The 26,235-nt window shown below is 36.5% G+C and overlaps 1 protein-coding gene across 4 annotated transcripts in view; it reads left to right on the top strand.

Annotated features, from left to right (window-relative positions):
* The window catches only part of LOC124504093 (E3 ubiquitin-protein ligase RNF103), a 114,930-nt gene that overhangs the window by 68,005 nt on the left and 20,690 nt on the right, over positions 1 to 26,235 (top strand). For 3 of the 4 annotated variants that reach the window (XM_047069415.1, XM_047069411.1, XM_047069412.1), the window contains one exon: positions 13,504 to 13,564. In XM_047069415.1, coding sequence (XP_046925371.1) covers positions 13,504 to 13,564 — 61 coding nt within the window. Of the gene's footprint in view, positions 1 to 13,503; positions 13,565 to 20,583; positions 20,603 to 26,235 lie in introns of those variants that run through there. The other variant, XM_047069414.1, reaches the window with a different exon arrangement.

The following is a 26,235-nucleotide window of genomic DNA, read 5'->3' as shown; positions in this document are numbered from 1 at the left end:
TCAGGAACTGTGAGACCATGACCTGAGCCAAAGTCGGCTGCTTAACCATTTGAGCCACCCAGGTGCCCCAGTTGAGTCTTGCTTTTTATCTCCCCCCACCCCACCACCACATGCTGTCTTTTAGTTGGTTTTTTAGACCATTCACATTTTTTTTTTTTTTAAATGAAGCCCACTGCAGGGCTTGAACTCACAACCCTGAGATCAAGACTTAAGCTGAGATCAAGAGTCAGGTGTTTTTAACTGACTGAGCCACCTAGACCATTGGTGCCCCTTGACCATTCACATTTAAAATAATGATTGATATAGCTGCATTAATGTCTACAGTGTTGTAACTGGTGTCTGTCATACTTCTTTGTTATTTTTTTCCCATCTTAAAAAAATTTTTTTTTGTCTTGTGTGATTTTAATTGGGGATTTTATATGATTCATTTTATCTCATATTTTTGCATATCAATTACAAATTTTTAAAAACATTTTAGTGGTTATCCCAGGTTTGAAATATACATTTGTAATTAACTAGCTTAACTTTTTTTTTTTTAATGTTTATTTATTTTTGAGAGAGAGATATACAGAGTGTTAACAGGGCACAGGGCACAGGGCACAGGCACAGGGCAGAGAGAGAGAGGGAAACACAGAATCTGAAGCAGGCTCCAGGCTCTGAGCTGTCAGCACAGAGCCTGACGTGGGTCTTGAACTCACAAACTGTGAGATCATGACCTGAGCTGAAGTGGGATGCTTAACTCACTGAGCCACCCAGATGCCCCAAACTAACTTAACTTCTAATAACATACTGTTTCACATGTAATGCAGGTAACTTTCTAGCAGTGTATTCCCAGTTCCTCTCTCCTGTCCAATATGACGTTGTTCTCACTCATTTCACTTATCCATATGCTATCTTCATCCAATACACATTTGCTATTATTGTTTTTAATTTTTAAATGTTTACTTATTTTTGACAGAGAAACAGAGCATGAGCAGAGGAGGGGCAGAGAGAGAGGGAGACACAGAATCTGAAGCAGGCTCCAGGCTCTGAGCTGTCAGCACAGAGCCTGATGTGGGGCCTGAACTCACAAACCGCGAGATCATGACCTGAGCTGGAGTTGGACACTTAACCAACTGAGCCACCCAGGTGCCCCCACATTTGCTGTTATTGAACAGTTATCTTTTAAATCATTTAAGAATAAGAAAAGTAAAAATTTTGGCTTCACTTATTTTTTTCTCTGATACTCTTTATATAGATGCAAGTTTCTAACTATATAATTTTTATTCTCCCTGAGGAACTTTGTTTAAACATTTCTGGTAGGCCAGATCTGCTGTGATGAATTCCCTCAATTTTGTTTGAGAGTCTTTATTTCTCCTCTTTTGATAGATAATTTTGTTGGACATAGAATTCTAGGTTGGTGATTTTTTTCCCCAACACCTTAAATATGTCCACTCTCTTAGTGCTTGCATAGTTTCTAACAAGAAGTCATTTGTAATTCATACCCTTGTTCCCCTGTAGGTAAAGTGCTTTTTTGCTCTGTCTTCTTCCAAGATTTTCTCTTTGTTTTGGTGTCTCAGTTTGAATATGATATCACTAGTTGTCATTTTTTGGATTGTTATTCTACTTTTTGTTCCCTTTACTTCCTGGATCTTTGGTTTGGTGTCTGTCATTAATTTTGGAAAGTTCTCAATAATAATTATTTCCAGTATTTTTTCTGTTCGGTTTCCTCTTTTATCTCTTTCAGGTATTCCAGTTATGTGTATGTTAACATCTTTTGAAACCATCCCATAGTTCTTAGTCATTTTTTTTCTTTTTGTTTTCATCTTTTTCTTTTTAAATTTCAATTTGGGAAGTTTCTATTCAGTGGCTCAAATTCATTCATTCATTCCTTGGCTGTGTCCTGTCTACTGATAGACCTATCAAAGGTATTTTTCATTCTGTTAGAATATTATGTTTTATATTTCTAGCATTTCCTTTTGATTCTTAGTGTTTCCATTCCCTGTACTTGCTTACATTATTCATCTCTTCTTGGATAATGTCTACTTTTTTTCTTTTTTTTTTTTACAAGAGCCAAAACATGTCAATCGTTTTTTTTTAATTTTTTTAAAAATGTTTATTTATTTTTGAGACAGAGAGAGACAGAGCATGAGCAGGGAAGGGGCAGAGAGAGAGGGAGGCACAGAATGTGAAGCATGCTCCAGGCTCTGAGCTGTCAGCACAAAGCCCGACGCGGGGCTCGAACTCAAGAACTATGAGATCATGACCTGAGCCGAAGTCGGACGCTTAACTGACTGAGCCACCCAGGAGCCCCAACAAACATGTCAATCTTTATGTCATATCTAGTCCTGGTTCTGATTCTTGCTTGGTCTCTTCAGACTGCTTTTTCTTGCCGTTTAGAATGCCTTGTAATTTTATGTTGAAAACTGGACATGATACATGAAGCATTAAGAACTAGGGTGAATTGGTCTTCAGTATGAGGTTTTATGCTAATTAGGCTAGGAGTTTGGCTTTGTTAATATTTTTCTGGAGCTATAGGTGCCATAGGCTTAAAGTTATTCTAGTGTGCCTGTTTTTATCTCCTTGTTATCTTGGACATCCAAAAAAACTCCTCCTTAGATAGACGGATAAAACTTACCTTGCATCTCTTTTAGCTCTAGTTTATTGTTCTACTATTGGTGTGATGGTAAGATGTGGGGGACTGGAGCATTCTATAATCTTAAGTGTTTTTGTGGCCTGTGTCCCTGGACTATGACATTTGCAAGTATTTCTTAATTTTTTGCCCACTTCTGGTGACAAAAGAAGATTTAAAAAAGAGCAGTCTGGTACATGCCCTTTTCCGAAGTGGAACAAGGCTCTAATAAGGTTTATTTTATCGAAGAATAGGCCTTTGTTATGGAAGACAGTCTGTGCCTATTTCAGAGTGGTTACTTTCCTCCTCCCTCTGTCAGAAACACAAGGGGGATCTTTCTTGCCTTTTCAAAATGAAAAGCTTCTGGAGGTAAAACCCATGCAATAGTGGTGTCCCCTAGGAGTTTCATTCTCATGATACTTTATACCCATCCTGCAGCAACTAGTCAAAATTACCATTTAAATGTTCCTTCCAGTGTTCCAGGTAAGCGTGTCTCAACTGTGATTTTCTGTATTCACCTCTCTCTTTCCACATTTGCCCTGTAGTTTGGTTAATAGTTTGCCCTGTAAATTTTTTTTTCTTCTCTTTTCTTTTCTTTAATTTTCTTTTCTTCTCACTCTTTTTTTTTTTTTTTTTTTTTGTTATAGGACAAGATGACTTCTGAGCTCTTTATATATTCAGTCAAAGCTGAATCTGAAATTTTTCTCCACTTTTAAGTGCTACTTTTCACTCATAGAATTTGGGATTGAGATAATTTTTTCTTTCAGCATTTTAAAGACGCTCCATTGTCTTCTGATTTGCATAGTTTCTTTTGAGAAGTCTGATGTAATTGTTATTTTTGGTCCTTTGTGATTATGATTAATGTGTATTTTTTCTCCATAGCTGGTTTTAAGATATTTATCTCTGATTTTCAGCATTTTAAATATAATGTGTGTAGGGGCACCTGGGTGGCTCAATCGGTCACGTGTCCAGCTTCGGCTCAGGTCATGATCCCGTGGTTCATGGGTTTGAGCCCTGCGTCAGGCTCTGTGCTGACAGCTTAGAGCCTGGAGCCTGCTTCGAATTCTGTGTCTCCCCCTCCCTCTCCCTCTCCCCTGCTCATGCTGTGTCTCTCTCTATCTCTCAAGAATAAACACAAATTTTAAATATAACGTGTTTAGGTGTGTGGTGTAGTGTTACATTCTGTTATTTTGTTTATTTTTGGTGTCTCCATGGCTTTGGATTCTCCAAGCTTCTTAGATCTGTGGTTTGATACTTTTCATTATTTTTGGAAAAATTTCAGCCATTCTGTCCTTAAATACTTTGTTTTCCTTCTCACTTCCTGCTGGAATACCAATTATACATCTGTTAGACCATTTGTTATGTCTCGTAGTTCCTGAATACTTTGTCTTATTTTATTCTGTTTTTTAGTTTGGGTAACTTTTATTGACTTTAGGTTTGTTGATTCTTTCCTCAGCTGTGTTTGATGAGCCAGTTAAGACATTCTTTGTATATGTTTCAACATTTTTCTACCATATTTAATTGAGACTGAAAGTGGATGTGAGTGCCCATTGTGCCTGTGGTTCCTGAGGTTCTGTGCTCTCCACTAACCCATTCTTGGACTTCATCAATTTATTAAAAACTTTCACCAGGTTTTCCTTAATTGCTCGTAAAGTACCTGCCATCCCATGCTGTGTCACAGCTGGTTTAGTGTTCAGTGTTCCCTCTCTTCTTGGAAGTGAGTTTGTTTATATTTCATATTACTTCGTTACCTTGTAACCTATTTTTTGGCAAGTTCAGGAAAAGTTATTTTGTAGTTCATCCAGCTTTGTCTTACTGTCTTATTGAGAGTCTTCCCAGCTTTCAGTATCTCAGCAGAGATGGAAGTCTCAAATTCTTTTTGGAAAGTGCCCCCATTAAATTAGACCCATTTCTTAAGTGCCTTTGTTTACATTTTTTTCAACCAGTGTGTATTATATCCTTCTCTATTTTGCATCCATTTGCACATTTTTCTTTCGTGATATTGTTTTCCTGTTACTACCCTAAATATGCCATATATTGGTCCTTACAGTGGAATGTATGACTTATTGAAGCCTTTTTGAGAGCTGAATATGTATTTTTGCTGTTAGAAAACTTGTGACTTTAATTTACTCTGGTTTGGAAATAAGTATAGGTAATTCATTAGTTACTATTTTTCCTGTAATGAAAACAGATTGACTTTAGTTTTCAGTAATCATTTGCCATACATTTTTCATTTATTTTAGAAGATGCTGATTAAATGTCAGTTATGAAACTGAAACAAAATCTGGGTTTTTGTAACTATTTTGAAGTTTTGGGTGATTGTATAACAGAGAAGGGAGTGTGGCATCTAAAACAATTAAAAAGGGGTGCCGACTGGCTCAGTCAATGGAGCATGAGACTCTTGATCTTGGGGTTGTAAGTTTGAGTCCCACGTTGGGTGTAGAGATTACTTAAAAATAAAATCTTTAAAAAAATAAAATAAAACAATTAAAAAAATACTCATTAAGTGTTCCTAATATTATGGGATAGAATTTAAAAGTATTTCTGGGGTGCCTGTGTGGCTCAGTTACTTGAGCATCCAACTCTAGATTTCAGGTCATGATCCCAGGGTTGTGGGATTGGAGCCCCGTGTTGGGCTCTGCACTGAGTGTGGAGCCTGCTTAAAGACTCTCTCTCTCTCCCTCTGTCCCCCTCTCCCACTTGTGTGCTCTGTCTCTAAAATTAAAAAATAAAAAGGATTTAAAAATACTTCTTCCAAAGATGATTTAAAGCACTTATAAACTGGGTTTTTAAAAAAATTCATGAAATAGTCTTACATTTTAAAATTGTAATTGAAATAAAGTTGACATAGAATATTAAATTAATTTCAGGTATACAACATAAAGATTCAGTGATCATATACATTATGAATATCCATGATAAATGTATTACAGTATTATTGACTAAATTGTCTATGTCAAACTTTTCATCTCCATGATTTATTTTATAACCAGAAGTACGTACCTCTTAATCCCCTTCACCTAATTTGCCCATCCTTCTTCCATTCCTCTCCTGTTTGGCAACCACCAGTACTCTATGAGTCTGTTTCTGTCTTTTTTTGTTTGTTTCAGTTTTTAGATTCTGCATAGAAATGAAATCTTGTGATGTTTGCTTTTCTTTGGCTTATTTTATTTAGCAGAATACGCTCTAGGTCCATCCATGTGGCCACAAATGGCAAGATTTCATTCCTCTTTACAGCTGAGTAACAGTCCATTTGTGTATATGTGCCCCACCTTTATCCGTTTATCTATAGGTGGACACTTAGGTTGCTTCCATGTTTTCACTGTTGTAAAGAGAGCTGCAATAAACATGGGGTGTATATATCTTTCTGAATTAGGGTTTTTGTTTTCTTTGTGTAAATATCCGGAAGTAGAATTACTGGATCGTATGGTAGCTTAATTTTTATTTTTTTGAGGAACCTCCATACTGTTTTCCCTAGGGGTTGCACCAATTTACATTCCCACCAGAATGCATGAGGACTTCCTTTTCTCCACATCCTCACCAACACTTATTTCTTGTCTTTTTGATGTTAGCCAGTCTGACTAGTGTGAGGTGATAGCTTACTGTGGTTTTTGATTTGCATTTCCCTAATGATTAGTCATGTTGAGCATCTTTTCATGTGTCTGTTGGATGTCTGTGTATCTTCTTTGGAAGATATTTAGGTCATCTGCCCATCTGTTAATCAGATTGATTTTCTGGTGTTGAGTTATGGGAGTTCCTTATATATTTTGAATACTAACCCCTTATTGGATACATCTTTTGCAAATATTTTCTCCCTCTGTTTGTTGCCTTTCTGTTTTATTGATGGTTTCCTTCATCGTGCAAAAGCTTTTTAGTTCCATATAGTCCTAATTGTTTATTTTTGCTTCTGTTTCACTTGCCTGAGAAAAATATTGTGATATTTGATGTTCAACAGATTACTGCCTGAAATTTTCTTTTAGGAGTTTTATGGCTTTAGGTCTCACATTTAGGTCTTGAATCCATTTTGGGTTTATTTTTGTGTAAGGTGTAAAGAAGTGGTCTGGCTTCATTCTTTGGCGTGTAGCTGTCTGTTTTCCCCAACACCATTTATTGAAGAGACTGTCTTTTCTCCATTGTCTATTCTTGTCTCCTTTGTCATAGATTAACTAATGATACATGTATGGGTTTGTTTTTGGTCTCTCACTTTTGTTCTCCTGATCTATGTGTCTGTTTTTCTACCAGTTCCCAAACTGTTTTGTTACTATAGCTTTGTGGTATGTCTTGAAATCTGGGATCATGATACCTCCAGCTTTCTTCTGTCTCAAGTTTGCTTTGGCTGTTCAGGGTCTTTTGTGGTTGCATACAAATTTTAGTATTAGTTGTTCTAGTTCTGTGAAAAATGCTGTTGGTATTTCTATAGGGATTGCACTGAATGTGCAGATTGCTTTGGGTAGTATGGACATTTTAACAGTATTCTTCCCATTCAGAACTCGATGTTTTTCACAATTCTTTTTTTTACCTTTTGTTTTTAAAAAATATTTCTTGAAATAGGTTATATTTGTACATAATAAAAAATTCAAAAGGCAGCAAATTGTTCGGTTTCCATCTTTGAAACAGCAGTTTAATTTCTTATGGATTCTCCCATTGCTATTCTGTAATGTATGGACATATAAATATTTCTATCCTCTCCTTTTCTCTCTCTCTTTTCTCCCCTTTCTCTGTTCCTTCATTCTCTCCTTTCTCCTCTCCCTCTCTTTACCCTTATTGCTCTCTCTAACGTATATAATGTCATACTATAAATGTCCTTTACTTTTCCGTTTTTATTTATATTTTGAGAATTAATTGCATGGGTAGTCCTCATTGCATTGCCTTTTTCTGTTTAGTTAGAACATAATATCCATTCGTGGAAATTCTTTAATAGAACTAACTAGTGTTCTTTTGATATACATTTAGTTATTTCTAGTCTTTTGCTACTATAAACAATGTAACAATGGATTTTTACAAAAGATATTTCACCATTGCCATGTATTGTATTAGATTTGAGAACTCACCCCTTAAGGAATATGAGCAGTTAAACATTTATATAATGAGAAAGTTTGAAACAACCAGTTTTTAATGACTTTTATTTTAAGCTTCTGGATTTATTTAAGCATTGGATGAGCTTCAGTTGAAAGATAAACTGTAAATAGCTGTAGTAATAAGTTGATAGCTTCTTATCTTTTTGAATTAGAATTTTCTCTGGGACACCTGGGTGGCTCAGTGGTTTAAGTGCCCAAGTTTGGCTCAGGTCATGATCTCCTGGTTGGTGGGTTCAAGTCCCATGTTGGGCTCTGTACTGACAGCTCAAAGCCTGGAGCCTGCGTCGGATTTTGTCTTCCTCTCTCTCTCTGCCCCTCCCCCGCTCACACTCTGTGTGTGTGTGTGTGTGTGTGTGTGTGTGTGTGTGTGTGTGGGTGTGTCTCAAAAATAAGTAAACATTAAAAAAATTTTTTTCTCGATACTGGACATGTAAGCAAAATCTGGAAATAAATTGGATGCTAAGGTTGTTATAACACTGTAACAACTAATTTAAAGTTTTGTCTTTCATCAATACAGATAAGCTGTTCTCATTTACTTACTTCATAGTAGTACAAATTTTGAATGTGATCCTATATGATAAGTGTGTGTTAGCATACTTCTTGTATTTGTGAAGTTATATGTTAGATTTATTTGAAAGATTTTGCTCTAAAAATAAGTTTAAAAATCACTGCACTGGTTCATGGCTCATTTTTTTTTTTCAACGTTTATTTATTTTTGGGACACAGAGAGACAGAGCATGAACGGGGGAGGGGCAGAGAGAGAGGGAGACACAGAATCGGTAACAGGCTCCAGGCTCTGAGCCATCAGCCCAGAGCCTAACGCGGGGCTCGAACTCCCGGACCGCGAGATCGTGACCTGGCTGAAGTCGGACGCCCAACCGACTGCGCCACCCAGGCGCCCCCATTCTGCCTCATTTTAAGGCTTAAATTTGAATTGTGAAACCTATCGTAGCTGTGGTTCCTGGAATTTTAGTAACTGCTACAAGTTGGTACTCTTCATGGGTGCATTGCTTCCACTTGATTGGCTATCCTCAGGGATTAGCAGTTGAAAGCAGAAATAAATAGGAACTAATCAATATTTGACCCATGAAAATAAAAATCTAAAATTTATGTTTAGCACCAGATTAGGAATAACTTGCTGCCTTACAAAACTCATTGCTATAATATATTAGACGTAAATGTTTTTTTCTCGCAACTTGAATCAAATAGCTTTACCCATCAGTGTTGCCAGTTCAGACAAACATTATTTAACCACATTTATTTTTGTACTCCATCCCCTTAGTCTATAGAAAAGGACACTGTTTTGCCTAGGTCCTTTAGTGGTTTTTGTTTTTGCTGAGTAAAATGTTACAGCCCCTTTCTCCTCCCCTCCTCCCCAGTCCACCATAGTGGATACTCACATGGTTCCCTTACAAACTTTTTGAGGTCTCTGCTCAAAAGTCACCTTAGTAGTTGAGCTTTCTTCCATCACCCTATAAAAAATAGCAAACCTCCCCCGCCACTGCTCTCATCCTATTTTCCTTGCTTCATTTTCTCTGTAGCACTCGTTTTGTGACAGAGTATTTACTTGTTTATTTGCTTACTGTCTTTTTCTTTATTAGAATGTAAGTTCATAAGGTAGAGTCGTTGTCTCCTGCTATATCGCTAGCACAGTGAGCAGGTACTCAGTAAATGTTTGAATGAATGTATGAGTCTTGGGTTTCCTTTCCTGCTGGTTCTGAAGTTCTGGTTAGATTATAAGAGTGTCTTCAAATTTCTTCCTATATCTCTTAAAATAATTTTGACAACTTGTGTACCCTTTTGGACAGTTATAAATCAATATTTAATATTTGTTACAATTTTAAGTAAAGTTACACAGGATGTAATTTCTGGCATATTGTAAATACCGTAAAATTGTTACATCACTCTTTTAAAAGCATCACGGCAATTTGATCCCCATCAGTACTCATTTGAAACATACATGCACACATTCTTATTTATAGTCAGGCATTTTTTCATTATTCTCTTTCTTCTTCAAAAGAGAATTGCCATTTGTTTCCATTCTACTTTCACCACATGAATTTCTCCTAATGTGATACTTCTATGCTTGAAATAATTTAACAGTCATCCTATTATACTTGTAACAAAATACATACATACCTCTTATGAGAAAAATGCTCAGCAAACTAGGAATAGAAGAGAGCTCTCAACATGATAAATAAAGGGCATTTATGGAAAACTACAGCTAACTATGTAGTAATGTGAAAGACTGAAAGCTTTTTTTCTAAGATTAGGAGCAAGATAAAGATACCTGCTTTTGCCACTACTGTTCAATATTGTACTAGAAGTTTTAGCTAGAGTACTTAGGCAAGAAAAATAAAAGATATCCACATTGAAAAGGAAGAAGTAAAACTTTATTTGCAGATGGCATGGTTCCATACATAGAAAACTCCCAAAGAATCCTCATGTACAAGATACTTATTAAGTGAATTCAGCAAATTTTCAGGTTTCAAGACAATTATAAAATAATTAGTTGTAGATTTTACACCTGCAATGAAAACTCTTAAAAGGAAATACAGAAAAACATTTGTTTACAAAGGTATCTAAAAGAACAAAATATTGAGGAATAAGTTTAACCAACGAAGCAAAATATTTATACACTGAAAACTACAAAATATTGCTGGAAGAAATTTCAGAATCATGGATTGCAAGACTTAATGCTGTTAAGATGGCGGTACCACCCAAAGCAATCTGCAGATTCAATACAATGCCTATCAAAATTTCAAAAGGAAAAGTTGATTCTCAAATTTCATATGTAATATAACAGGCCCTGAATAGCCAAAACAATACTGAAAAAGAAAAACAAATTTGGAGAATTCACAGTTTCTGATTTCAGAAGTTACTATGAAGCTATAGTAATGTAAACAGGGTGGTATTGGTATAAGGATAGACACATAGGCCCGTACATGTATGACCAGTTGATTTTCTGCAAGGGTGCTAAGACCATTTAATAGTGGGTAGTCTTTTCAACAAATGGTGCTGGGACAAATGGATATTCACAAGTAGAGAAATGAAGCTGGACTCATACATCATTCCATATACAGAAATTAAGTTAAAGCTCTTAGAAAACCATAAAATTCTTAGATAAAAACATAGGGATAAATCTTCATGACCTTATATCTGGCAATGGATTTTCAGCTATGACACCAGAAGCACAAGCACCAAAAGCAAAAATAGACAAATTGAAATTCATCAAAATTAAAAGCTTTCATGCATCAAAGGACATTATCAAGAAAGTGAAAAGGTAAGCTATAGGATGGGAGAATATATTTGTAAATGACATATCTGATAAGGTTCTACTGTCAGAATGTAAAAGAACTCATACAACCAGCAACAACAAGACAGCTAAACTTAAAAAAATGGAAAGAAGACACGAATAGGTGTTTCTCCAAAGAAGATACGCCAATGGCCAACAAGCACATGAAAAGATATTTAACTTCACTGGTCATTAAGGAAATGCAAATCAAAACCACAATGAGATACTGTTTCTGCAGGTCCAACAGATTGGCGGTAATAAAAAAAAAATGGAGGGTAACAAGTGTTGGTAAGGACGTGGAGAAATAACCCTTGAACATTGCTGGAGTGAATGTAAAATGGTGAAGCTTCTTTCTAAAATAGTTGGGGAGTTTCTAAAAACGATAAACATAGAATCACCATATGATGCAGCAATTCTACTCCTAGATCTATATTCCAAAGAACTGAAAATAGGAATTCTAATAAATACTTGTATACGAATGTTCATGGCAGCACAGTAACTAAAGACAGAAACAACCCAGATATCCATCAAAGGATGTATGAGTGAACAAGTTGTGGTGTATACATACGATGAATATTACTCAGCCATGAAAAGTACTGAAGTATTGATACTTCAAACCCCCAAACACTGTACTAAATGAAAGAAGCCAGGCACAAAGGACTACATATTGTGTGATCCCTTTTATATGAAATAGTAAAAATAAGCAGATCAAAAGAGAGCAAATTAGTGGTTGCCAGGGAATGGGGAAGGAGGACATAGGGAGAGATCATTTAAAGGGTATGGTGTATTCTTCTGACATGTTAAAAAAGTTTTGAAACTGGAGAGAGTTGATTGCAAAACATTGTGAAGGCACTAAGTGTCCCTGAATTGTGTATTTTGAAATGACTAATTGTAATGTGAATTTTACCTAAAAAATGCCTATAAACCTGTTAAAATTTTAAAAAGTTTATGTCCATATGGTTTTAAGTCCTTTACTGTTCACTTTCTTCTTCTTGGTTGGAGTTATTATAGTTGTTGCAAAATAAATTTTGTACAGATTTTGTTAAATAATGATTTTAATGAAATCATTAAAAAGTGAAATTTATTGGAACTACATCTTCTTTTAATTGTATAGATTTTTTAAATGCCATTTAGTTCATGTACCCATGGATGAATACTGCATGGTTCAGCATCATTTCTATTCCCATTTTATTTATTATTTTTAATTTAAAATCCCACAGCCATTGTTTATTATAAAGGTGAACCCTGATGCTTATCATGGGCTTATTGGTTGGATTTCTGGTAGTGATCACAGGTAAACGTTTTGGATTGGCAGAGATGGAGGTCAGCTACCAGTAGGGGCCAGTCACACCAGATGAGGATGTCTTTCCTTAGGCCACCATGGCTTGGAGGTGGACCGAATGTGTGAATCTGTGCCATGTGACCACCACCCTCTGTACAGACACAGAGGTGCATGCCAGCGAGTTGCTCCTTGCCCAGAAGCAGGGCAGGTTTCAGTAGCTTGTGTTGCAGCATGCCTAGTTGGACCATCTCCAGGGATCGCCCATTCACCTAATGAGGCTGGTGCCCCAATTGCAGTGTGCCACACCTGTGACCATCCTCCTGCCTCCAAAGACCTGTGCCAACTGCAGAGAGCCTTTGGACGGCACTGGCTAGGGGTATGGAAAAGAGAGCCTCATCACAAGGTGCCACAACCGGAAGAAAGCCCTCTTTTATGTTTCATTAGACTCTAATGTTGAGAAACATTGTTAATATAAATAGATGGTAATGGAAGTTTTATTATTTCATTGTTCCCGAGTTCTTTGAAATTATCGAATGCCAAAGAGCGTAAAGTGATGTAATGTAAATTTAGTTTTAATGGTTCATCAGCTGACAACTCAGATTTTCCTTCGTATTTTTTTTGCAACTGAAGAATTAGGAAACACTTCAGTTGCTTAAGAATTTGATAGTCATTAGAGTAGTCTAGTGTTTCCTCAATACCTACACTAGTATTTCCAGCTGGCCCTATGTTTAGTGCTTTAGAGGTTTTTGCCTCTGAGGGAAATATATCATGGTAATAAGAGACATAGGTCAGAGGAATTTCTGTTGTTTGTAAAATGAAAAAAAAAACATTGTTAAAAAGGGGAAGGAAAAGGTGACACAGGCAGAGCAAGTTTTGAAATAGTTACGTTTAGATGTTGAAAATCTTCTGATGCCCTTAAAACCTATCTATTTATGCCTGTGCACCTCTTGAAAAATGTTGATGTACCTGCAGGGTGTTGAACTCTCTCTGAGGTCTTCTGTAAAGTGCTTCTTACTGCCTGCATTCAGATAAGAATCTTTAAATAGCTTGTGACTTCTATGTACTGTGAATAAAAACATGGAAGAAAAATAGAATTTGGCCCTAAAGCTTTTGTTTGAAAATGGATTTACTGATTTTGTGTCTGGAATAAATGTAGAGTTAACACAAAATTCTTTAAAATTTGGTGAATTAGGAGTTTTGGCTTTTGTTTTAATTCCTTTTCTAAAATTTTTCCCAGGTCAATGAATGGTCATTGAAGATAAGAAAGGAAATGAGAGTTGTTGACAGGCAAATACGAGGTAAATTATAATTTTATGTCTCCTATTCCTTACCCTTTTGGTGTATTTTGTATTAGTTCATAAAAATAAACTGCATCTACCTATTGTAAGACATAGTTTATTCTTATATGAATTGTTTATAGCTGTCCTAATCATTTTGCTTTCTAATCATTGTAAGAAAAGCATATACATTTTATAAGAGCTAAGTCTTTCCTCTGGCCTTCAATTCAGCTATTCAAGGGGCTATGTTCATTATCTCTGACTTCCTAGAGATTAGGTTAGTGTTGGAAATAAAGCTGGTGCTCACATACTGTGATGGATAGAATAATGACCTTCCAAAGATGTCCACTTTCGAATCTCAAGAATCTGTAAATATGTCACTTATGTGACAAAAGGGACTTTGCAGATGTGATCAAATTAGGGATCATCAGGTGGAGAGATTATCCTGGGTGTCTGGGTGGGTCCAGTGTAATCACAAGGAGGCTTACAAGAAGGAAATATGATGTTGAGAAAAAGTGAGAAAAAAGGAGATGTGGCCATGGAACCAGATGTTAGGGTAATGTCCTTTGAAGATGGAGAAGGAGGTCATGAGCCATGCAGTTGTCCTCTAGAAGCTAGAGAAGGCAAGGAAATTATTCCTTGAAGCTTCCAGAAGAACACAGTCCTTCCAACACTTTAATTTTAGAATTTTGGCCACTAGAATTGTAAAAGAAACAGTTGTGTTTTAAGCCATTGTAAAAAGGAAGTAAAGAAACCTCATCTTACCTATGAAGAAATAATCTTATGAAATTCATGTTAAATTTTGGGTAAGGAATGCAGTGCAATTCCATTTTCATCACTCTTTTGTTTATCTTAGCATAGCTATAAATTGAGGAAAATATATTAAAAAAAGTTTTTTTAATGTTTATTTTTGAGGGGGCGGGGTGGGAGTGGAGGGGCAGAGAGAGCAGGAGACAGTATCTGAAGCAGGCTCTGTGCTGACAGCAGAGAGCCAGATGTGGGGCTCGAACTCACAAACTGTGAGTTTGACCTGAGCCAAAATCAAGAGTTGGATGCTCAACTGACCGAACAACCCAGGCTTGGGCACCCCGAGGAAAATATATTTCTTTCTTTTTTTAAATATATTTTTTAAGTGTACTTATTTATTTTGAAAGAGAGAGAGAACCAGCAGGGGAGAATTAGAGGGGGACAGAGGATCTGAAGCAGGCTCTGTGCTGACAGCAGAGAGCCAGATGTGGGGCTCGAACTCACAAACTGTGAGTTTGACCTGAGCCAAAATCAAGAGTCGGATGCTCAACTGACCGAACAACCCAGGCTTGGGCACCCCGAGGAAAATATATTTCTTTCTTTTTTTAAATATATTTTTTAAGTGTACTTATTTATTTTGAAAGAGAGAGAGAACCAGCAGGGGAGAATTAGAGGGGGACAGAGGATCTGAAGCAGGCTCTGTGCTGACAGCAGAGAGCCTGATGTGGGGCTTGAATTCCTGAACCACAAGATCGTGACCTGAGCCCAAGTTAGACACTTAACCTACTAAGCCACCCAGGTGCCCCGCAAGGAAAATATATTTCTAAATGTTGTTGTAAAGTACAGCTTAAAATTAAAGTGACTTGCAAAGAGATAGTAATGTTTAAAACTTTTATGATTTTTAACACTTTCATAATTAGAGAAAATACCAGCAGTGTATTCCAGTATCACTCCCTCAAGAAAGGAATTGGAACAGGAAATTCTATTCCCAGGCATGATGGAGTAATGATTTTAGATTTGCACTTCCATCATAAATAAAGAAAAAAACTGGACAAATTCTGTGAAACTTCGGTTTTCAAACCTTGGACAACTGACAGCAAAGGATTTTTTTTTTTTTTCCCCAGGAAGAGGGAAACAGAGTCTTTTTTTTTTTTTTTTTAAGTTTGTTTATTTATTTTGAGAGAGAGTTGGGTCGGGGGAGGGAGAGGCAGAGGGAGAGAGAAAATCCTAAGTAGGCTCCATGCTGTCACCATAGAGTCCAACATGGGGCTCAATCGCACGAACCATGAGATCATAACTTGAGTTGAAATCAAGAGTCAGATGCTCAACCGACTGAGCCACCCAGGTGCCCCACAAAGAGAGTCTTAATATGGTCCTGATTTTCAGCCTGGAGAAACTTTCTGATTGTAGCATATGGGAGGAAATTCTAAGCAGAGCATGGTGGTCTTGGGGTTGAGGAGGCAGAGGTCAGGGTTCAGGGAGGCTGTAGTGACTGGAATTTGTGGGGCAAAATATCAGAGAGAGGGGCAGTACCCAGAGAAAGCTCTAAATGCCTACACAGTGTACCATGGAGTCTTTGGCTGAATTCTAAGCTCTGCATACTTAGAATGAGATTTCAAGAGGCTAGGCAAAGAACAATTACTGGGGACAAAACAAATACACTATAAGCTAAACAATTGTTAGAGCTAACAAAATTGAGAGATGGTAGAGTTCTGATAAGACACAGGAAAGAGACTTTGTTGAACATCTTGGACATTCAGTAGAGAACCCAGAAAGATCACGTCTTAATATTAAGGCTAAGGCAGGCCTAGATTAAAGGCAACCATAAGCCCTCACCAGCAAAGCTTAAAAACAGCTCTTGGGGCCTAAACCTGAGTGGCTCAGTTGGTTGAGCATCCGACTTTGGCTCAGGGCATGATCTCATGAACTCTTGGTTCATGGGTTCATCCCCTATGTCAGGTTTTGCACTGATGGCACAGTGCCTGTTTTGGATTCTCTGTCTCCCTCTCTCTGGGGCCCTCCCCCGCTCATGTGTGCGCTTGCTTTCTCTCTTGCTCTCTCTTTCTCTCAAAAGTAAACCAGAAAAAAAGTTCTTGAAAGCTGATCTGCAGACAGCTTAAATGCCAATAAAGGTGAATGCTCTTTAAAGAAAGACCAAAAAATTCAGACACTTAAAATGAAACATTTAGAGTGCCCAACATCCCATGAAAAATGACTAGAAAGAAGCAGTAAAGTGTGATTCAGAATCAGGAAAAAAAATCAGGTGATACAAATAGACCCAGAAAAAAAGGGGTGGTTGAAAAAGCAGACAAGCATTTAAACAGCTATTATAAATATGTTAAGGAATTTAAAGGAAAACATGGATATAATGGGATAAATAGAAGATACAGAAAAGAATAAAATGGAACTTCTAGGATTTACAAATAAATTGAAATAAAATGAAAACTTCACTGCATGAGTTAAAGAAGCACATAAGACAGTATAAAAAATAAGATCAGTGAAAGTAGTACAAACTATCTAAACTATAATACAGAGGGAAAAAAAGTAAAGGAAAATATGTATGAACACAGCATCAGTGACCTGTGGAACAATATCAAGTGGTGTCATGTGTCAAGGATAATACAAACAAAAACATACCACAGCATGTCATATTCAAATTACTGAAAGTTAACAATCAAGAGAGAAGACAGTCCGAGAAAAAAATCACATTAAAAAACAAAATGATAAGGATGATTAAAATTTTCTTTCAGAAGCAATGCAAACCAAAACATCTTTTTTTCCTGTTTCTTAAATTATTTTAATTATTTTTAGAGACAGAGAACGAGCAGGGGAGAGGGGCAGAGAGAGGGAGAGATTCTTAAGCAGGCCCCACACTGAGTTTGGAGCCCAACTCAGGGCTCAATCCCAGGCTCTGGGATCGTGACCTGAACTGAAATGAAGTCAGGAGTCAGATGCTCAACCAACTGAGGTCCCCAGGCACCTCAAACCAAAACATCTTTAATGTGCTGAAAGAAAGAAAAGAACTCAACATTATCCTAGAATTCTATATCCAGTGAAAATAGCATTCTGAAGTGGAGGTGAAACAAAGCTATTTTTATACAAAAGCCAAGAGAATTTGCTGCCAGGAAATCTACAGTACAAGCAATGTTAAAGGAAGTTGTGAGCTGAAGGAAAATTATACCAGATACAAACTGGGATCTACCCAGAGGCATGAAGCATGCTGGAAATATTAAATATGTAAGTAAATATAAGTTTTTTCTTTTTAAAATTTCTTTTAAAAATTACTGAATTTTCGTGCCTGAATGGCTCAGTCTTTTATGCTTAACTCTTGATTTTGGCTCAGGTCATGATCTCAGAGTTCATGGGATGGAGATCAAGCCCCAAGTCAGGCTCTGCACTGAGCCAGGAGCCTGCTTGGGATTCTCTCCACCCGCACCCCTCAAAATAAACATTAATAAAATAAATGTTACTTGCTTATAAAAATTTATCATAGACTTGTCTTTCATTTGGTTTTATATTAGCAGTCAAGGTGAATAGATTTTGTAAAAAATACCAGTGCAAAACCTAGAATCTGCACAATTTATCTATGATCTTGAATTCAGAGTACTGGTTACCCTTGGGGGGCATGGTGCATTAAGGCAGACAGAGAGAGACTTTTGTAATACTTTGTTTCTTGATATGGTGGTTACATGGGTGTGTTTAGTTTGTGAAAATTTGTATATCTCTACAGTAATGTACGCTTTTCTGTGTGTATGATCTACTTGAAAAAAAAGTTTAAAGAGAAAAACAATAGTAACCTCAATAAAGCAAAGTATAAGTACAAGTAATTCTCATCTTCTTATGGAGAACTCATGTAGTCCAGAGTTTTAGCTTTCAGTTAGATGTGTAATACACTTAGAGTACTCATCATAGACAATACTAGAATGAATTTAGACCATATACATTGCCCCCTTCTCAAATGAAAATAGTTTGGTTTCTATATCTCTCCCCATGAGAAAAAAGTAATAATATACATATCGATGCAGAAAAGTATAAATAGGAAAGTTAAAACCACCCTGAAATTCTACCACCCACACATAATACCACAAATATTTTGGTGATCATCCTTTCAGATATATCTGAAACTTATATCTGTACTTGTATTTGTACAAAAATACTTACTTATGAATGGATCATACTTTTCCTGTTGATGTTTTTTTGATTTATTTCTTATAAAGTCAAGTATACCTAATACAAAACTAGTTTTAAGTATACCGTTCAGTGACATTAAGTACTTTCACACTGCTGTGTAACCATTACCACTATCCATTTTCAAAACGTTTCCTTTATCCCATACTGAAACTCTGTACACATTAAACAATAACTTTCTTTCCCCCCACAATGGATACCAAATTCCCTAGTAACCATTGTTCTACTTTCTGTTTCTATGTGTAATTTGACTATTCTAGGTACCTCATATAAGTGGAATCAAACAATATCTGTCCCTTTGTGCCTGACTTATTTTACTTATCATAATAATGTTTTCAACATTCATCCATGTTATATAGCATGAATCAGAATTAGCTTCCTTTTTTTTTTTTTCTTTTCCTAACCCTACCGATTTAACTTCCTTTTTAAGACTGAGTAGTACTTCATTATATTCATCTTGTGATAGATATTTGGGTTGTTTCCACCTTTGGGCTATTGTGAATCATGCTGTTATGAACATGAGTGTACAAATACCTCATCAAAGCCCTGATGTCATTTTTTTTTTTTTTTGGTATGTATATACCCTATAGTGGAATTGCTGGATCAAATGGTAATTCTATATTTAATTTTTGAGGAAACACCATAGTGCTTTCCAGAGCACTCCACTATTTTATATTCCTAATATCAACAGCTAAGACATCCAAAAACAACCATATATATGAGGGAATATAAAAGGTCATCATGCACACTGAGGGGAAAATGCAGCTCTGAAAAGATCTGAGAAGACTTTAACTTTACAGTGCAGCAGGTTGGTGCCCAGCACAGAAATACCCTACATCAATAAAAAACAGCAAACCCTGGGGAAGTGGGAGAGTCTGAATACCAGAGTTATAAGATTCAAAGATTCATTTTCAACAATAACAAAAAAATCACAAGATGTACAAACAGGAAAATATGGTCCATCCAAAAGAAAAGAAATGAACAAAAAATGTCCCTGAGAAAGACCAGATGACTGATTTACTCAACAGATATTTTCAAACAGTTGTTTTAAAGGTGTGCAGAGAGCTAAGGTAAGATGTGGACAAGGTCAAGAAAATGACAGAAACATGAACAAATGTTCATGAACAAAATGGAAACATCAGCAAAGAGAAAGCATGAAAAACAAGAAATTCTGCTGAAAAGTACAATAACTGAAATGAAAAATTTGCCAGCGTTATTTGAAAGCAGATATGAGCAGGCAGAAGAATCAGTGAACTTGAAAATAGTATAGTTGGAATTATCAAGTCTGAGAAGAAGGGAAAAAAATTGAAGTAAACTGAGCCCAAGGGATCTGTAGGACACCATGAAGTAGGCCAGCATACACCCTGTGGGAGTCCCAGAAGCAAAGTAGAGAAAAGGGGCAGGGAGATGATTTAAAGAAATATTGACAAAAACTTCCCCAACTTTATGAAAGACATGAATATAATCCAATAAGTGCCACATACCCCAAATGATGTATATTCAAACAGACTCATGCCAAAGCACATTATAATCAAATTTTAGAAAGATAGTGTTTAAAGTAGGGAGAAATGACTCACCATATAGAAAGGATCCTCAGTGAGATTTTCAGCAGATTTCTCACCAGAAGTGTTGAGGCCCAGAAGGCAGTGGGTCGATATATTCAAATGCTGAAAGAACTATCAGCCAAGAATCCTATATCCAGCAAAATGAGGGAGAAATCAAGATATTCGTAAATAAACAAAAACTGAGGGAATTTGTTAACCACTAGACCAGCCTAGTGTTAGTTACTGCCTAGCAGTTAAGTGCTATAGGGTGTCCTTTCGGTTGAAATTAAAATAGGACAGTAACTTGAAGCCATGTGAAAAAATAGATATTTCTTTTTTTTTTTATTTTTTTTTTAACTTTTATTTATTTTTGAGACAGAGAGAGACAGAGCATGAACGGGGGAGGGTCAGAGAGAGGGAGACACAGAATCCGAAACAGGCTCCAGGCTCCGAGCTGTCAGCACAGAGCCCGACGCGGGGCTCGAACTCACGGACCGCGAGATTGTGACCTGAGCCGAAGTCGGCCACTCAACCGACTGAGCCACCCAGGTGCCCCCAAAAATAGATATTTCTGTTAAAGGTAAATACATGGACAATTATAAAAGCTAGCATTTTTGTAACTTTGGTTGTATATCCGTTTTTGTTTTCTACATGATTTAGGAGACTTGAGCATTAAAAAAAAATACGTGTTTGAACTCACAGTACAGAAAAAGTACTTCAGTGAATGGGCGTAGGGACAGAGCTGTATACAAGTAATGTTTTTGTGTACTATTGAAGTTAAGCTCATATGAATTCAAGTTAGTGTTATAACTTTAGGATATTAAGTGTAATATCCATGGTAATCACAAAGAAAATAGCTATACATTATACCAAAAAGCCAATGAAAAGGGATTTGAAAAGTTCCATTATGAAAAAAGAAATGAGTAAACACAAAAGAAGACATTAATGCAGGAAATGAAAGAAAAAGCTGTAAGGCCTACAGAAAAATACAACAAATGGCAAAAGTAGGCCCCTTCATATCAGTAATTAAATGTAAATGGATTAAATTCTTTAGTTGAAAGACAGAGCTTGGCAGAATGTATTTTTTTTTAATGTTTATTTATTTTTATTTTTGAGAGAGAGAGCAAGAGGAGGGAAGGGACAGAAAGAGAGGGAGACTCAGAATCCAAATCAGGCTCCAGGTTCTGAGCTGTCAGCACAGAGCCAGACGCGGGGCTTGAACTCATGGGCTGTGAGATCATGACCTGAGCTGATGTCGGACACTTAACTGACTGAGCCACCCAGGCACCCTGGCAGAATGGATTTTTTTTTTTTTAATTTTTTTTTTCAACGTTTATTTATTTTTGGGACAGAGAGAGACAGAGAATGAACGGGGGAGGGGCAGAGAGAGAGGGAGACACAGAATCGGAAACAGGCTCCAGGCTCTGAGCCATCAGCCCAGAGCCCGACGCGGGGCTCGAACTCACGGAGCGCGAGATCGTGACCTGGCTGAAGTCGGACGCTTAACCGACTGAGCCACCCAGGCACCCCCAGAATGGATTTTAAAAAAAATGATTCTACTCTATGCTGTCTGCAAAAGACTTATTTTATTTTCTTTTACTTTAGAGAGAGAGTGCGAATAGGGGAGAGGGGCAGAGGGAGAGACAGAATTTTAAGCAGGCTCCACACTCAATATGGAGCCCAACAGGGGACTGGAGCCCATGAACCTGGAATCATGACCTGAGCCAAAATCAAGAGATGCTCAACTGAGTGAGCCACTTAGGTGACCCTGAGACTTAATCACTTTAGATCCAAAAGTACGAATAGGTTGAAAGTGAAAGGACAAAAAAAGATAATCCATGGAAATGGTAACCAAAAGAGAGTGGAGGTTGCTATATTTACACAAAACAAACTTTAAATCAAAAAGATTAGAAGAGTCAAAGAAGGACATTATATGTTATTAACAGTTTCAGTAGAATAAGAGGATATAACAATTAATTATACACATCTATGCCCCTGAAAAGATTGTCAAAATATATGAAGCAAAAATTGACAAAACTAAAAGGGGAAGTAATTCTACAATAATAGTTGGAGACTTTAATAACCTACTCTCAAAAGTGAATAGAACAACCAGATAAGGTAAATAAGGGGGGTGCCTGGGTGGCTCAGTCAGTTGAGCATCTGACTCTTGGTTTCTGCTCAGGTCATGATCTTGTAGTTTCGTGAGTTTGAGCCCCATGTTGGGCTCTATGCTGGCAGTGTGGAGTCTGCTTGGGATTCTCTGTCTCCCCCTCTCTCTGCTCCTCCCCTGCTTGTGCTGTCTCTGTCTCTCTCAAAATAAATAAATAAACTTAAAAAAATAATAAGGAAATAAGAATACTTGAATAACATAATAAATCAACTAGATCTAATAGACCTATATAGAATACCCAACAACAGAATACATATTTTTCTCAAGTGCTCATGGGACATTCAGAATAGACTATATGTTAGTTCAAAAATCAAGTCTCAATCAATTTAAAATATAGTTATATAATGTGTCTTCTCTGATCACAAGGTTGACTAGAAGTCAGAAGATGGAACACTGGAAAATTCACAAATATTGGGAAATTAACACACTCTTTTTTTAATGTTTATTTTTGAGAGAGAGAGAGAGAGTGTGAGCGAGGGAGGGGCAGAGAGAGAGGGAGACACACAATCTGAAGCTGGCTCCAGGCTCTGAGCTGTCAGCACAGAGCCTGATGTGGGGCTTGAACTCACAAACAGTGAGATCATGACTTGAGCCGAAGTCAGATGCTTAACTGACCGAGTCACCCAGGTACCCCAACACACTCAAAACAGTATATGGGCCTATATGTATATATGCGATATGTACATCTATATCTGTATCATAGGTAGATAGATAGATAGATAGGTAGATAGATAGATAGATACACACCATAAGGGAAACTAGAAAGTATTTATAGATCAGTGAAAATCACAATACAGTATATCAAAACTTATGGTATGTAGCAAAAGCAGTACTCAGAGGGAAATTATAGCTGTAAAAATGCTTACGTTAAAAAAGGAGAACTCAAATCAACAACCTAACTTTACATCTTACAGAATTAGAAAAAGAAGAAACTTAACCTAAAACTAGCAGAATGAAAGAAGTAATAGGATTAGAGCAGAGATAAATAAAATGGAGAATAGAAAAACAATAGAGAATAAGAAATCAAAAGTGAGTTCTTCGAAAACACCAATAAAATTGACAAATCTTTGGCTACACTGACTAAAAGGACAAAAGAGAAAGAAAGAAGACTCAAATGCCTAAAATTGGAAATGAAAGTGGGAGTGCTACTATGATTCTAAAAAAAATTGACAATATATATTATAGGGGTACTATGAACAGTTGTATACCAATGAATTGGATAATATAGATGAAATGGACAAATTCCTAGAATCACAAAACCTACCAAGACTGAAACATGAAGAGAAAATCTGAACAGGTGTAACTAGTAAGGAGATTGAATCTGTAAGCAAAAATCTCCTGAGAAGGAAAAGTCCTAGATCTGATATATTCCCTGGTGATTTCTACCAAACATTGTAAGAACTAACCCCAGCTCTTATCAAACTTTTCCAAAACATTGAGAAGAAAACACTTAAGTTCTTTTATAAGGCCATCATTTCCCTGATACCAAAGCCAGATGACACTACAGGAAAAGAAAACTACAGACCAATATCTCTTATGGACACTGATGCAGAAATAACCAAAAAAGAAAAGAAAAGAAAAAAAAAAACTAGCAGACAAAATTCAAGAGGATTATTCACCATGGCAAAATTGGATTCCTGGAATGCAAGGATAGTTTAATATATGTAAATCAACCAATGTAATATAGCACATCAATAAAATAAAGGAAAAAATACATGATCATCTCAGTTGATGGAAAAAACATTTGACAGAATTTGACACCCTTTTATGGTAACATTGATAGGAATAGAAGGAAATTACCTCAACATAATAAAAGCCATATGTGAAAAATCCACGGCAAACATTACACTCAGTGGTGAAAGAAAGCTTTTTCTGTACCATTAGAAACACCGCAACAATTGCCTGACTTTGCTACCTCTCCTCAACAGAGTACTGGAATCTCTAAACAGAGCAATTAAGTAAAAGAAAAGGCATCCAAATTGAAAAGGAAGAAGTAAAATTATCTCTTTTCAGATAATACAATCTTAATGTGTTTAAAACATCTTAATGTGTATAAAGATTCTACAACAAAACTGTTAGAACTAATAAGTCAATTCAGCAAATTAGGATATAAAACATACAAAAATTAACTGCATTTCTATACACTAACAGTGAATAGTCTGAAAAAGAAATTAAGAAAACAGTCCTATTGGGGCGCCTGGGTGTCTGAGTCGGTTAAACGTCCGACTTCGTCTCAGGTCATGATCTCACGGTCCGTGAGTTCAAGCCCCGTGTCGGGCTCTGTGCTGACAGCTCAGAGCCTGGAGCCTGCTTCAGATTCTGTGTCTCCCTCTCTCTCTGACCTTCCCCCGTTCATGCTCTGTCTCTCTCTGTCTCAAAAATAAATAAACATTAAAAAAAATTTTTTTTTAACCAGTCCTGTTTACAGTAGCAACAAAAAGAGTGAAATACTTAGGAATTAGCCAAGGAGGTGGAAAACTTGTACAAAGAAAACTATACAAACATTACTGAAAGAAATTAAATATCTAAGTAAATGGAAAGACATTCTGTGTCCATGGACTGGAATACTTAGCATTGTTAAGATATCAATAGCACCCAATGTGATCTACAGATTCAATGTAAACCCTTTCAAAATCCCAAAGACTTTTTTTCGGAAATAGAAAAATCCACTTTAAAATTCATATAGAATCCCAGGGAAGAGCTAAAACAGTCTTGAAAAAGAACAAATTTGGAGGATTCACACTCTCTGATTTCAAAACTTACTACAAAACTATAAATAAACAGTGTAGTACCTGCATGAAGACAGTCATAAAGACCAATGAAATAGAATTGAGACCCCAGAAATAAATCCTTCCATATATGGCCAAATGATTTTTGACAAGGGTGCCAAGACCATTCACTGGGGAAAAGAGTCTTTTCAGCAGATGGGGCTGGGAGAACTAGACATCCACATGCAAAATAATGAAGTTGGACCCCTACTTAATACCATATGCAAAAATTAACTCAAAATTAAGATCTAAATGTAAAAGCTAAGACTGAAATCCTTAGAAGAAAACATAGGGCAAAAGCATCATGATACTGGATTTGGCAGTGATTTTTTGGATTTGACCCCAAAACTACAGGCAACAAAAAATATATAACAAACTGGACTTTATGGAGATCAAAGATTTTTGTGACTCAAAATACATAGTAGAAACAGTAACAGTAAAAAGGTAACCCACCAAATGGTAGAAAATATTTATAAATCATATATCTGATAAGGGATTAATATCCAGAATATATATATAAAGCCCTTAAAACTCAACAACTAAAAAATAGCCCTATCCAAAAATTTGTAAAGGTTTTGAATAGACTTTCAGGCTTTTAGAATATTTCTCCAAAGAAAATGTGCAAGTGGTCAATAAGCACATGAAAAAATGTTCAAAATCACAGATCATTAGGGAAATGCACATCAAAACCGCAAAGAGATAACACCTCACACCCATTAGGATGGCTGCTATCAATTAAAACAAAATGGAAAACAAGTGTTGGCAACGATGTAGAGAAATTTAAGCCAGTGGTCACTCTTGGTGGGAATGTAAAATGGCACAACAGCTGTGGAAAACAGTATGACTATTCCTAAAAAAAGTTAAAAATAGAATTACCATGTGATTCCACAATTCTGCTTTTGAGTATTACTATGGACTCAATGTTTGTTTTGCTCCCAAAATTCATATGTTCAAGCCCTCATCCCCAGTGTGATAGTATTTGGAGGAAGTGGGGCTTTGGGAAGTAATTAGGCCATGAAGGTGGATCCTTTATGAATGGGATTTAGTGCCTTTATCAGAAGAGATATCTTTCTATTATCTTTATCTTTCTATTATCTACATCTTTCTGTTCTGTCTTTATCTTGGCTAGTGTAAATGCTGCAATAAACAGAGGGGTGCATATGTCTTTTCACATTAGTATTTTTGTTGTTTTTGGGTAAATACCCAGTAGTGGAATTACTGGATCAAATAGTATTTCTGTTTTTAATTTTTTTTTTTTTTTTTTTTAAATTTTTT

This window comes from Lynx rufus, unplaced genomic scaffold (genome assembly GCF_022079265.1).
Source record: "Lynx rufus isolate CCGP_SWC_20201006 ecotype Redwood Valley unplaced genomic scaffold, mLynRuf1.p SCAF_8, whole genome shotgun sequence".
Classification (NCBI taxonomy): domain Eukaryota; kingdom Metazoa; phylum Chordata; class Mammalia; order Carnivora; family Felidae; genus Lynx; species Lynx rufus.
The sequence above is the reverse complement of the archived record's forward strand: the minus strand, read 5'-3'. Positions and strand labels throughout refer to the sequence as shown.